The sequence below is a fragment of the Phyllosticta citriasiana genome (genome assembly GCF_038021145.1).
Source record: "Phyllosticta citriasiana strain CBS 120426 chromosome Unknown IWZ02scaffold_16, whole genome shotgun sequence".
Taxonomy (NCBI): domain Eukaryota; kingdom Fungi; phylum Ascomycota; class Dothideomycetes; order Botryosphaeriales; family Phyllostictaceae; genus Phyllosticta; species Phyllosticta citriasiana.
In genome coordinates, this window is record NW_027117293.1 from 115,360 (window position 1) to 128,643 (window position 13,284).

Below are 13,284 nucleotides of genomic sequence, written 5' to 3' on the forward strand. Positions count from 1 at the left end.
TTGCAAGGACCCTCATCGATGGGCTCCGCGGTCGATGCTACAGAAGCGGTCTCGGCTGCCAAGTGTCCATCCAGTGTATCGACTGGAGATGTGTTAAGCATCGAATGGTCGAGATCGGGCACATCAGCCGGAGGGGGTGCCTCAAGATCCTCGTCGGCATTCCTGGGAAATTGGATCCTTGGAGCACTATCGCCCTCTTGGTGGAAATCCTGACGTGCCTTGTTTGTTCTGTTGTCTCTTTCCATGATGCTGCTTGTTGGAGGCTGGTCATGCTCTCTGACACTGGCCTTGGTCACTCCAGCCACCTCTGGGGGCACACGATCCGCCTGAGTTTCCTCCAAAAGTAAGCCTCGCGTTCTTCATGTCTGTCTTGGTGAGTGTGCTCCTTACCATTGTATGCTTACTGACGTGCTCAAGTCTTTGATCGGCAAAAGACAAATGATCAACACCTCAGACAAGGCAACAGATTTTTCTGGACAAGGCAAATCTTGCAAAGAGTGGTGCACAATCACACAAGGCTTGGACAAGTTCCGCTGGGGAATAAATCGGCCAGAAGCCCCGCCTTGCAAGTAGCCGCGTATGTCCCCGTTCGGTCACACGTAGGCTGTACAGCCTGGGCTGGGCGTTTCGTGAGTTAATGCAGGTAAGAATGTTCATCGAAATCTGCAGGGCTTGCACACTCCAAGCCTCTCCAAGCCTCAAACAACAGAACTGGCAGTAGCATAAGCAGCCTTGCTTGTTGTACGCACACTATGGCCTGATTTATTGGCTTATGTGCAGTGCGCGTAGCTAGGATTTGCTTTGTAACACTGTTCAAGTGCTTGAGACTTTGCGCAGCAAGTGGGCAGTGACCAATGTCGGAAGTATACCTATACCCATCTCATCCGCTTCTCGACACGCGACACAGCTCCCCGACACTTGCCTCTACATGGAGTGCAACGAAGCCTGAACTGGACCAAAAGCTAAGAAACCCCGCAACCCCTCCGATGCGCCACGAATCATCATGTCAAGCCTGACGTGTGTGCAGGCAGAAGAGTGGCACAAGAGTCAGAAGCTTGATTGGTTTCCGGAACTGCTGTGTCATCAAGCCACCGGGGAGCGACCACGACAACAGCCTTGTTTACAGCCTTGTCGCTGACCGCTTGACCGTCCAGTTGTTAGGCAATCACCACCGTACGATTTGAATCTCGACGAGTGTTCCACGCCCCTGGCCTTGAATTGAACCTCCGCGCTTCCGGCACGGCACTCACGAGATTAAGACACAGTCATGGATGCCTCTGATGCTCTGATGCTGGTCCGCCAGTACAGCGAAACACAGATGTCAAAAAATCCAGACGATACGCTTTAGTAGGTTAAATCCGGAGAATTCATAGTTTGCAGCAATGCGAAGGATAGATCACTGATGCGTTAACAGCAAGAGTCTTGCAGACATGGTGAAGTGGGAAGAGCAACAGGAGGCACGAGGAGCAAGAATTTTCAGCGAATCAGCCGACAAGTCGGTGCAAATCTACACCAAAAACGACAAGTTTGGAGACAACAGATAGTGGGATTGCCCAAACGAAACTTCAAGTGTGAGCTGACCTTGGGGCAGCTACGACGTGTTTGACTGGGTCAGCGAGGTCGATGAGATATCTCAAGAACTTGAAAAGTCCTGGAAGAGGGTGCTCAAATATGTCAACAAAAAGAAGGAAAGAAAAAGACACATATTTGGTCGTGATGAATATGAAAAGCCAAGTATGGAACAGCTGCGCAAGTTGCTCGATGAGTCAAACAAGGAAATGGAAAAGAGCAAAGAAACGAAACGAGGCAGGGCAAGAAGCTGGGTAGTCAAAGTCCTCGACGCGCTGGGGCAGTACGAGTACCTCTTTCAGATGCTTCCAAAGGACGACAAATACTCCTCCGTGTTCGCTGGTGCGTTCACCGCGTGTGTCAAGGTTTGTACAACTCCCGTTTTTCGACCAGAGTCAACTAATCCCATCAGGCCGCACAAACCCACGGAAGCACGGGAGAAAAGATCTCTGAGTGCCTAGGAAGGGCATCAGATCAAGTGCGCACACTGTACAAATCTGCCTGCGACGCTCCAGACTCGGAGTACATCAAGCGGCACACTGTGTGCTACTACTGCGCTCTGTTCAAACTCCTGGCCAAGCTTTTGGATGAGTGGTACCGCTCGCCGACACAGCGCTTGAAAAGTATCCTCGGAGATTCGCTTCAGACCGAAATACGGAATTCCATGGATAAGTTGAGGTACCACACGGAGCAGGCGGAAAAGGAGGCCAACAGCGTGACCAACAAAATGTGGCTCAACGTCGTGCGTTTGAATTTGGGGGCTCATTGCCAAGCGGGTCTGGTTGGACAAGCGATTGATAGTCCGAGGTCGAGAGCAGCACATTCACCTCCTCCTCCGCCGGTCGCGGCGCCTCCTGAAAGATTGCAAATAGAGCCAAGTGCCGAAGCTTCTGGAACAGATCAAGCTTATCAACCTGAGCAAGAAGGTATCGAAGATCCTTCGCCCAAGGTCGATTATCCACAAAGCTCCGCGGACCCTAAACCCTACTGGAGTACCAAAACAATCCAAGAAGCCACTGAGCATCTGGGACGACAAGTGCAGACGGAAAAGATCAAAGACCTTTCCGCCAAATCGCGCTACCTCTCCGTCAACCAAAACATCTACCACACTCTGGTGTCCTGGGCCTCGAAAGGAGTCTCTGAAGCGCTGTGGATAGCGGGGCCAGCACCCGACGCGCAGCCATCGCAAAACACGCTAACAGCGGCATTCATCGTCGCCGCTCTGCGCAACCTTGGCGTCCCCGTCGTGTCGTACTTTTGCGCATACGATGCGAGCCGCTATAAGACGTTCGATCTGGAGGAGGAGGTGCTCAAAATGGTGGGCGCATTGATTCACCAGGTCGCAGCCATGCTGCCAGAGCAGCTTGATTCGGAAACGTATACAGGCGCAACAGCGGTGGATCTGTCGGCGGAGAGGATAGCGCGGCTGGATGAGCGGAAAGAGAGCTTGCCGGAAGCGATTGCGCTGCTTGCCGATGTCCTGGCTGCCGGTCCGCCTCTGCTCTACGTCATCGTAGACGGCTTGCAGGTGCTTGACAAGACGAGTAGTGGCGAGGGTCTGAAGAGTTGCTTGCGGCGCTTTGCTGAAGTCCTGAGCGACGCGGTCAAGGCGTCGGCTGGCCAGGCAAAGATTGTCAAGGTCGGGTGGTTTACGGATCATCAGAGCTGGACGCTGCAAGAAGCTTACAGAGCCGGCGCGCTGAGGAAGGAAGTGTTTGATTTTGAGGATGAGGATGAGCTGCTGGGTATGATCAAAGTGCCGGATGTGTCTAGGTCTGGCGAAGAGTCATCCAATAGTTAGACCAGTGTCAGAAAAGGAAGTCTACGGTCGATTTTGCGCGAGGATCCATGGCTGCAGTCGTCGACTTGCTGACGTTTCTTTCGATGTTTACTTGTTCCCATGAGCCGTGCCGTACAGGACAAGCAAGACGCACGTCGACATTTGCGCGTAAAAGGCAAATTCCAGCTCACACGTCGTCTTCTCCCGTGAACTGCACGCCTTGGCTACCTCATGCAGCGCAAGCAGGTCATCCAAGACGTAGCAGTCTCGGCCCGGGGGCAGCGCAGCGTCGGGCCTGTACACAAACGTGTGGAGCAATCTAAGCTTCTCCTTGGCCGCAAGATCGTGCCGGAACGGCGTCTGCCGGGGCGGGCGGTCGTTCTGGCAAAATAGGTGCATGCAAGCCACGCGAAAGTCTTCGAAGCTCTTAATCGTCTCGGAACGCTTCGAGTCGGCCTTGCCGGCAAGCTGCGCTAGTCTCTTGAGTTCTGGCAGAAAGGCGATGTGTGCGTCGGCCCTCTCGTGCCATATCGTCATGAACCAATTGAGTGCGATGGTGAAGCAGCGGTATTGGGCGTCGCTGAAGAGTTTGCGACTCGGTCCTCCGTTGAGTAATGAGCGTTTTGAGATGAAGACTTCGTGTTCGTTGTCGTGGAGCGCATTCTTCTCGAGTTTGAAGGTCTTCGGTTTCCCGTCTGGAGAAAGTGGGTTGCGAATTTTGTCAGCCTCGGGCTTTTCGATTGGCCGGCATTTGTGTAGCTGCTCAGACTCGAGCTGCAGCGCCTCGGCCTTGCGCTTTGCTGGAGGACTTGGGGTCTCCGCGTGATCGCTCCAACTCCAGCTGGCCGTGTCGGGGATGGATCCGGTGTCTCCATTTGCATTGAATCGGGCCTGCTCTTCTTCCACAAGCAACTTCAAATGCTGCCGAAGCTCGTCATGGGATGGGTCAAAGCAGTCGTCGGGGTTTTCTTTCGTGCCGGACTCGGGATGGTTTATCGATTTTCCGCGGATTGCTTCTTCGTACGGCGGTGGATTGTCATCAACAACAGGATTCCACGCGTTTGGCATCGCCTCCCCATTGTCGATTCCGTAGACTGACCACTCATCAACTCCCCATGACCGGCCACTATATGTCTTGGCATGGTCAATCGATGGAGACTCTACTGGGAGACTCCGCGGTTTGGTGGCAAAGCGGTCTAGCAACTCTGCGGCAGACTCCAGATACGGCAAATACACTTCAAAAGCTGTGCTGCGTGAAAGCGATTTGAGGCTGAGCAGCAGGCCGCGTGAATTCGAAGGCAACGGGTTTGAGAAAGGCTCGGTGGGCATCATGGCGTAGCCATATTCTTGGAGGGCAAAGGACAATCGGAGAAGCTTGGTCGACGAACCAAGTCCCGCCTTGCGAAACTCATGGGCTGCTTCCAAATCATCTTGGGCCGTCACGACATCGATGGAGAAGAGCTTGTCTGGGCTCGCAAAGGCACGCGCAGGCAGGACGAAATGAATGTCTCTCCTTTTCTTGTTCGCGACCCGCATCTTCAAGGGAAGAGAAAACCCGATCATGCACTTCTGGTCCACATCGTCGGCGAACCACATGGACACTTCACCATAGCGACGTCCAGAAGAAGCCAATTGCCCAAGAAACAGTGTATGTCCCGTCTCCGCGTCGCGCCATTTTACCAAGAATTCGTTGGCGTAATCCAAGTGTGGAGCGGAGGCAAAGCATGGGCGGCCATCCATCGCGAGGGTAATGGGTCTCAGGGCGCGAATAAGGCAGATCTAGAGCAGCCAATCAACCGTGACATTCCAAATATTTACATTGTTAAAGTACAAAAACCCCCACGATTCAGCGTGGGAATCCCACCCACCCAGGCTTTGCCAAGCTGTTTGCTTGAGAGCAGCCTTGACTCCACTAACCGGGTCGTCGCAACAGTGCCCTTTGCCCGCAAGCGAGCCCAGCTCGAGAAGATTGTGCGAGCCAGAGGTTTCCCTCGAACCAGCACACATCCGGAGAAGGCCAGCCCAGGAAGAAAGCGGACAGGAGCAAGGTGAGGTACCAGCTAGACAGGTACTCCGAACGTTCCGAGAACGAATCAAGCTCGAAAATATTGTGCGGGCCAGAGGGGTATCTCGAGCCGGCACGCAACCAGAGAAAGACCGGTCCAGGGAATCGCAAGGAGTCACCAGCCTTGCAGGCAACCCGATACTCCAGCACGACGATTGGATCCCGGATAGTTGATGCGCAGTTGTAAAGCACACGGAATAAACGTACGGTTGATAGACAGTCGCAAGATGAACACGGTAACGAATGAACAGATGAGGCGTGACGAAGATGTTATGGGATGGGGACACCCGGCTGGCAGGGCTGGGAGTTGGTCGGTCTCGGGAAATCTGTTAGTCCGGGAATGTAACGCACAGATCAGTGTGTCACGTGAGCACTTCTTGTCATGGGGCGGAGCAACAACAACCGTCAAGAATCTTCTGCCAGCGCTTTGTCCCGCCGGCGATTTCGCTCTTCTTGTGGTTTTCACTCGTCGCAGCATCATCGAACTTCGAGTGAGCCATCTGAATTCTATGGTCAGTATCGCATGCCCAACCGGGGCTCATTGCTTGTTTTCGGCAGGCTTCCAGAACCTAAGCTTTGGAATGGAACGCGAACGCGACCCGCAACCGGACTCTGACGTCAACCATGTCGAAGGATGTTGTAACCGTGAAATCAACATCCCGTGTGCGCTTTCGCCGTTGTCTTGTCTTCACCGCAGTCTCCGCCCGGTATTGCTTCGAGAATTGCTGACCTCTTCTCCATCGGAAACACGCAGCGGCGACGGTGATTTGCGATTGAAAACACGGTACTGCTGTCTATTCCCTCATTGATGCTGAAGTCCTGGCCAAAAAGCGACAGCAAACCGCAAAACTTGCGCAGCATACCAAGCCTCACTCACGGAGAGCACTTCAACACAACGACTTCTATACTGCTCGGAATGGCCCAATCTCCCGCTCCCCAATCTCACGACGCTCGGCATGCGCCTAGGCCGCGTTTTCTAGCCGGCATCGGCCCGTTTGCCCGAGTTACGACCCTCGCTTCACCAAAACGCTTCCAGGCCTCCCCACCTACCAAAACATCAACCCAAACACCACCACAGCCTCGTGAGATGGTCTCAAAAGGCTAAAGAAACTGCGTCGGCCGGGAATCGAACCCGGGGCTCATCGAAGTTTTTCCAGGAGGCTCTCCCGGTGAAGGAACGCTATGGGCTGGCAACGATGAATTTTACCACTAAACCACCAACGCTAGTGTAGTTATCCTTGAGAGTAAATTTATAATTACTGTTAATGTATCTAGCATTACGTACTAAAGTCTTACTTAATTAATTAATTAATTAATTATTTTATATCTTACTAGAGCTATAGGCTATCTAAGATAGAGCTATCTATAGGGGATACTATGTACGTTTATAAGGTAAGTAGGGATACCTAGCTAAAGAATCTTATATAATTAATTAATTAATTAATTAATTATTTTATATCTTACTAGAGCTATAGGCTATCTAAGATAGAGCTATCTATAGGGGATACTATATACATTTATAAGGTAAGTAGGGATGCCTAGCTAAAGAGTCTTATATAATAAAGTATAATTCTTAGTATAGTATTAGTATAGGGTTATTATAGATAGATAGTTTATCTAGGCTCTTTTTAGGTAAGGGGGGGCTAAGAACTAGCCTTCCTACTATTATTTAATTAATTAATTAATTAATTAATTATTTTACGTCTTACTAGAGCTATAGGCTATCTAAGATAGAGCTATCTATAGGGGATACTACGTACGTTTATAAGGTAAGTAGGGATACCTAGCTAAAGAATCTTATATAATAAAGTATAATTCTTAGTATAATATTAGTATAGGGTTATTATAGATAGATAGTTTATCTAGGCTCTTTTTAGATAAGGAGGGGCTAAGAACTAGCCTTTCTACTATTATCTAAGTAGATAGGTAGTATAAAGTAAGAGTAATAAAAGGAAGGGGGATAGGTAGAAGGCGTATATAGAAAAGTAAATATAGTATAGGGTAGTAGGTAAGGTAGATTATATATATACTCTACTATAGCGTTCTAGTACTATCCCTAATAGTACTATTTTTAGTTAGCGTTATATAACACCTTTCTTAGTACCTATAAAGGTAAATAAGGTAGGTAAGATTTTTAACTAGTAGTATATATCTTCTAGCTAACTAGTATAGTTAGCTAATACTTATTATAGAAAATAAATAACGCTAAAGAACCTAGGTTTAATCTATATTAATGTTACTTATAATTTAATCTAGCCCTATTACCGCTATTAGACGACCGTACGTTAATATTATTTCTAATAATAGAGCTCTATATACCGCCCTAGCCTAGGTATACTATATAGATAAATAGTATTAAGCCCTTACCTTACCGCTAAACGGTTATCTAATTATTATTAGGAGTAGGAGGATTTAGCTAGAGTAGTTATAGAGTAGTTATCTAAGCTATATTAACGCCTTCCTAATCTAGAGGGCTAGGGTCTTAGTAGAGGCTCTATATAAGGTAGAGGAGGGGTATAAGCCTAGAGGGTATTAGGTAGATTATAGATAAAGGGGTCCTTTTCTTAATTATCTTTAGTTAGAGGGGTTCTAGGGTAGTACCTACGGGAACTATAAGTAGAGGGATTATAGAGCTCGTTATTCACTCTACTAGTAGAGATTAGAATAGATTCTCTCTTCTTCTTTTTACTCTTCTTATTATTAGCGGTATTCTATAAAGATAAGTAATATCTTTATTATATACCGTATAGTAGATAGTTTATAGTAGAGAATGTAGTAGATTCTTTACTATAAGAGAACTTCCTTAAAGGACTAACTAGTAGGCTACCTAAGGGTATTTATATAGAAGAACCTATAGATTCTAGAGAGTTCTATCTCTAGGTAATTAGTAATAGGTTCTTCTATTAATAGAAGACGATTTCTAATTAATCTAGACTAGAAGATTCTAGGCCTTAGTAATAAGACAATCTAGAATAAGGGCTAGAATCTAAAAGAACCCGTAGGAATAAGTTCTTAGTAATAGAAGAGGTCTAGAAGAGTCTAGAATAGTCTAGACTTATTCTTAGGCCTCTAACACTCCCCCTAACTTATTACGTAGGGTAATAGAGAGGAATTTAGTAAAGAGAGCCTTAGTAAGTACCTTAGTTAAGGCGTCTATAGGCATCTCTTTAGTAGAGATATAGGAGAATCTTATAAGATTTTCCTTAACTAGCTGCCTTAAGAAGTAATACCTTATATCTATATTCTTAGACTTTTTAGTAGCATCTTCCGTAGTAGCTATAGCCGGTATGTTATCCTCTTTAAGGACTATAGGAGTAGGTATAAGGTCTTTATAACCTAACTCTTCTAAACATCCTTTAATATAAAGGATAACCTTAGCTAGTATACTATAACCTATATATTCTGCCTCTATAGTAGAAATAGAGACATAGGTTAGTCTACTAGCTTTCTAGGCTATAGGCCTATTAGTAGAGTAAATAATATAAGCTGCTAGAGAATGTCTATTAAGCTCATTCCCTAAGTTAGAGTCGGAGTAGGATTCTAGATTAAAACTAGTACCCTTATAGGTAATAGTATAATCTTTAGTTCCTTTTAGATAGGATAAGACTCTTTTAGTAGCTCTAAGGTGCTCTACTAGAGGGCAGCTTAAATACTAGCTTAAAGAAGCTAGTATATAAGCTATATTAGGCCTAGTATAGACTATAGCATATAGAAGAGAGCCTATTAAAGATCTATACTCTTTAATAAGGTCTTCACTAGCCTAATAGTCCGCGGGTGGTCTAGGAAGCTCCTTATATAAATAAGGAGTCTTAGAAGGCATAATAGAGCTTAGAGAGAAAGTCTCTAAGACTTTAGAAAGATAGCCTTCCTATAATAAAGATATAGTCTTTTTAGACCTATCCCGGGTGACTTAAATTCCTAAATAATAGGAAATAGGTCCTAGGTCCTTAATAGTAAACCTAGACCTTATTAATTCTTTAAAAGAATTAATAATAGATATATCCTTACTAAAAAGTAGGATATCGTCTACGTATACTAAGACCTATATAAATAAGCCTTCTTTAAAGGTCTTAGTATATAAGCAGGCCTTAGATAGAAGCTAGTTATAGCCGTTCTCTTCTAAGAAGTAGCTAAAATAGGCTGCCTATGCCCTAGGGGCTTATTTTAGGCTATAGAGAGCTTTCTTTAATTTATAGACTTTATTATTAAGCTTAAAGCCTATAGGCTGATATATATAGATGTCTTCATTTATTTTCCTATTTAGGAAGGCGGTTTCGACGTCTATATATACGATTTCTAGGTCTAAATAGGCAGAAAGGCTTAGTAGTAGGCGTAAAACTATAGGTAAGACTATAGGACTAAAAGTCTCTTTATAGTTTATACTATACTCCTAATTTTAGCCTTATACTACCTATCTAGCCTTATAGCGGGTAATATTTCCCTTATTATTAGTTTTAATCTTATAGACCTATTTACCTCTAAGAATTTTATTATCCTTAGGGGGGTCTACTAAGATCTAGGTTTAATTCTTAATAAGGGAATTATATTCTTCCCGCATAGCTCTCTACTAGTCTAGGCTATTAGGAGAATTAATAGCCTAACTATAAGTAGTAGGTTCCCTATTACTATAGAGTAAGTAATAAGAGATATCTTCCTCTATATTACTTAGGCCTTCTATAGTAACATAGCTGCTACTACTAGGGATTCTAACCTCTTTAAAGGTCTCTCTAAGAGGATGAGGTACTTCTTCTATAGGGCTATTAATAGTAGCCTCTATAGTAGTAGATTCCTTAGAGGATTTTTCTCTAAGGCGCTTACTTCTCCTAGGCTCCTCCCTACTAGTATCTATAGTAGTTATAGACTTAGATCTTAGTCTATTAGGAGGGCTAGTTATAGAAGAGGGAAATATAGGCTTAGTATAGTCTATATCTTCCTTATCTTCTATACTTTTAGTATAGGGAGAAGGAAATTCATCTTCTTTAAAGGTAACATCCCTAGTGCGTATAATAGCTTGTTTTTCTATATCCTAGCATCTATAAATATGCTCCCCCTTAAAGCCTAATAATATACTAGGCCTAGAGCGTAGAGAATACTTAGAGGATATAGTACGCTTTTCTCTAGGGATGTTTATAAAGACTTTACTTCCGAAAGTCTTTATATAAGAGAGATTTATAGTAGGAGACCTACCCTTAGCTATATTTAGCCGGGCTAGAGGCGAAATACCCTCTAGGGACTTCTTAGGGGTCCGGTTTAGAATATAAGTGGCGGTTTTAATAGCCTCTAGCTAGAAGGTAAGGGGGACCTTAGAATTTAAGAGAAGGCAACGGGTAATAGTATCTATTAACCTATGTGTCCTCTCTATAAGCCCGTTTTACTCTAGGCTATAAGGAGAACTCTTTTCTAGAGTTATTCCTTTATTTTTAGCTAGTAAATCTAGCTAAGTTCCTCTATATTCTAGGCTATTATCTAGCCTTAAAGACTAGACTTTACCATACGGCTCTATAAGTTTAAGATAGTAAACTATCTTATTATAGGCTTCTCCTTTAGTAAATAGGGGGAATACCTATGTAAACCTACTATAATAGTCTATAAAGGCTATATAGTAGGTATATCCCCCTATTCCCTTAGGAGTAATAGGTCCTATAACATCTAGACCTATCTTCTTATAAGGTTTAGAGACCGCTACTAGTATAGTAGATATAGTATGCTTAGATTTAGCTAAAGGGCATATAGAACAGTCTATTTTACTACCCTTAATAGGTAGTAGTACCCTAAGAGCTTCTAAGTTTATATGCCCTAACCTATTATACTATAGGTTTAAATCTACTATATATGAGTGATTTATAGTAGATTCTACCTTAGGTAGTATAAATAGGTTATTCTAAAGTAAAACTTCGGCATATATCTGCTCTCTTTTATCTATAAGTCTTAAGTTCTTTATATCTAGATATATACCATGTGTATATAGCCTAGATATAGAGATAAGATTTATAGATAAATCGGGGATATAGAGAGCGTCTAGAAGGGTTAGATTTATCCTTCTATTAGCGTACTTAAAGGTAATAGGTATAGTACCTATTCCTTTAGTATAGATCTCTCCTTTACCTAGTTTTATAGGTAAATTTACTTCTTTTAAAGAAGTAAAGAGATCTTTATGTCTAGACATATAGGCTATAGCGCCGGTATCTAGAATCTAGTCATTTAGGCTAGGACCCGCGGTAAAATAAGAGGTATAACCCGTAATGTATAGGGTATCCTCTAAATCCGTAGGACTACTATTATTTTCTTTACCCTTTAAATTCCTAGCTCTTTTATAGCAGTCCTTTTCTAGATGGCCATTCTTTTTATAATAAGAGCACTTCTTAGTACTCTTATTATTATAAGTAGAGGCGTTCTTTTTAGAAGAAGATTTCCCTTTATTACTAGTTATAGTAATAAGGGCAGTATTACTTTCTTCTTCTAGTTCTTAGTGCCGAGACTCTTCTACTAGACGCTCTATAAGATGGTCTAGAGTAGTCTCTTCTTTTAGCCCTAGCTAGGCTACGGCGCTCTATAAAGAATAGCTACTAGGTATATTACTAAAGAATATACCTAGTTTCTACCTCTCCGTTAAGGCCATCTTAGTCTAAGATAATAGGGTTATCTCATCTAATAGATTAGCTACCTAGGTATTAATATCTCTCGTATCTTTAAGGCTTAGTAGCCTTATAAAGTATAAGACTTCCTATGAAAGTCCCTTAGATTCACATCTTTTTCTAAGGGCTTCTCCTATAGAACTTATAGTTCTATAATGGGCAATGCTAGAATAAAGTTTAGGATCTATAGAGGTCCTAATAAAAGTCCTTATTCTAGCATTATTAACCTCCTAGGTAGGATCTTCTACTTTAGGTTAAGATTTAGAGTCTAGATAGGCTTTTAGCCCTTCTATAATCACTATATCATTTATAGTAGATCGCTAAGACTCCTAGTTCTCAGGGCCTTTAAGTTTAGGAATGCTAGGGAATTCTTTTCCCATATTTCCTAGTAGAAGATGTTCCTTTCTTAAGGTATATTAGAGATTTTATACCTTATAGAGGTCTTTAGAGTATAAAACTCTTTATACTTATAGTTTTAAGCGGAAACTATAAGTGTATAAAGTCTCGAAGTTTATTAGGTGCTAATGGGCCTGATGCACCTAATAGAAAGTAGGGAGATTATTAGAGTATCGATGTTTTCTCTAATAACTAAGCCGGGAGTAGAGATATAAGGAATCTAATTTCAGATCCTTGTCCGCCGAGTTTTTCTCTTCAAAACGGTATACTACTTTGCTTACTAAGCAAAGTATTCGGGTCGATGCGGGTCGAAAACGTTTCGAAGTGTCGTAAAGTTTTAGTGTTCCTCGTGCTAAGACACTAGCAGGAACTAGTATAAACGGGTAATGCTTAGGCCTAATATAGTATAGAGGCCGCGTAGCCACACCTTATATCAACGTAGTTAATAGAAATGTGAGGAAATCCGGAGAAAGGCGGAGAAAGGTAAAGAATAGGTAGTAAATAAGGCTATTCTAGACTACTAGAAGGTTCTAGAATAAAATCCTAGGTAGATATAGGCCCGACGGTCCTAGGAAAAATTTGATAGGCTAAGAGCCTAAGGATAGGGCTTAGGATACTAGTCCTTACCCTAAAAAATGCCTTACTTATATAAATAAGTAGGCTTTCCCTAGACTTCTTTATAAGTTTAGCTTAATAGCTATCCACCGAGATAGTCTTACTAAGCCTTACTTATAAGAGCGGTCTAGTATAGAAAGAATAGTATATTCTTTCTTATAAGTAGGGAAGGAAGTAAAATCCTACTTATAAATTATAAGGCAAGCTATATAGTAATCTATAGA

General features: G+C 43.6%; 2 protein-coding genes and 1 non-coding gene across 3 annotated transcripts; 1 reads left to right on the forward strand and 2 right to left on the reverse strand.

The window, feature by feature from the left end:
- Positions 1 to 806: 806 nt before the first annotated feature.
- On the forward strand, positions 807 to 3,414 carry IWZ02DRAFT_93533 (uncharacterized protein). The gene is made up of 4 exons (XM_066771439.1): positions 807 to 1,347; positions 1,415 to 1,543; positions 1,592 to 1,934; positions 1,982 to 3,414. Exons 1-4 carry the CDS (start codon positions 1,268 to 1,270, stop codon positions 3,368 to 3,370), a joined length of 1,941 nt encoding a protein of 646 aa, XP_066618647.1. The 5' UTR covers positions 807 to 1,267; the 3' UTR covers positions 3,371 to 3,414.
- IWZ02DRAFT_93534 (uncharacterized protein) lies at positions 3,415 to 5,338 on the reverse strand. Its single transcript, XM_066771440.1, has one exon. The coding sequence runs from the start codon at positions 5,087 to 5,089 to the stop codon at positions 3,458 to 3,460; it is 1,632 nt and encodes a 543-aa protein (XP_066618648.1). The 5' UTR covers positions 5,090 to 5,338; the 3' UTR covers positions 3,415 to 3,457.
- A 1,187-nt stretch (positions 5,339 to 6,525) lies between these two features.
- Positions 6,526 to 6,638, reverse strand: IWZ02DRAFT_t117. Its single transcript has one exon. It is a non-coding gene; the product is annotated as a tRNA-Gly (tRNA).
- Positions 6,639 to 13,284: the final 6,646 nt, after the last annotated feature.

Excerpts from the sequence above, each read along its gene's own strand:
- IWZ02DRAFT_93533 (XM_066771439.1), top strand. The coding sequence starts at position 1,268 with ATGGATGCCTCTGATGCTCTGATGCTGGTCCGCCAGTACAGCGAAACA. Across the intron at positions 1,348-1,414 it reads AATCCAGACGATACGCTTTA|CAAGAGTCTTGCAGACATGG; the intron begins GTAGGTTAAATC and ends ATGCGTTAACAG. Across the intron at positions 1,544-1,591 it reads AAGTTTGGAGACAACAGATA|CTACGACGTGTTTGACTGGG; the intron begins GTGGGATTGCCC and ends ACCTTGGGGCAG.
- IWZ02DRAFT_93534 (XM_066771440.1), bottom strand. The coding sequence starts at position 5,089 with ATGGATGGCCGCCCATGCTTTGCCTCCGCTCCACACTTGGATTACGCC.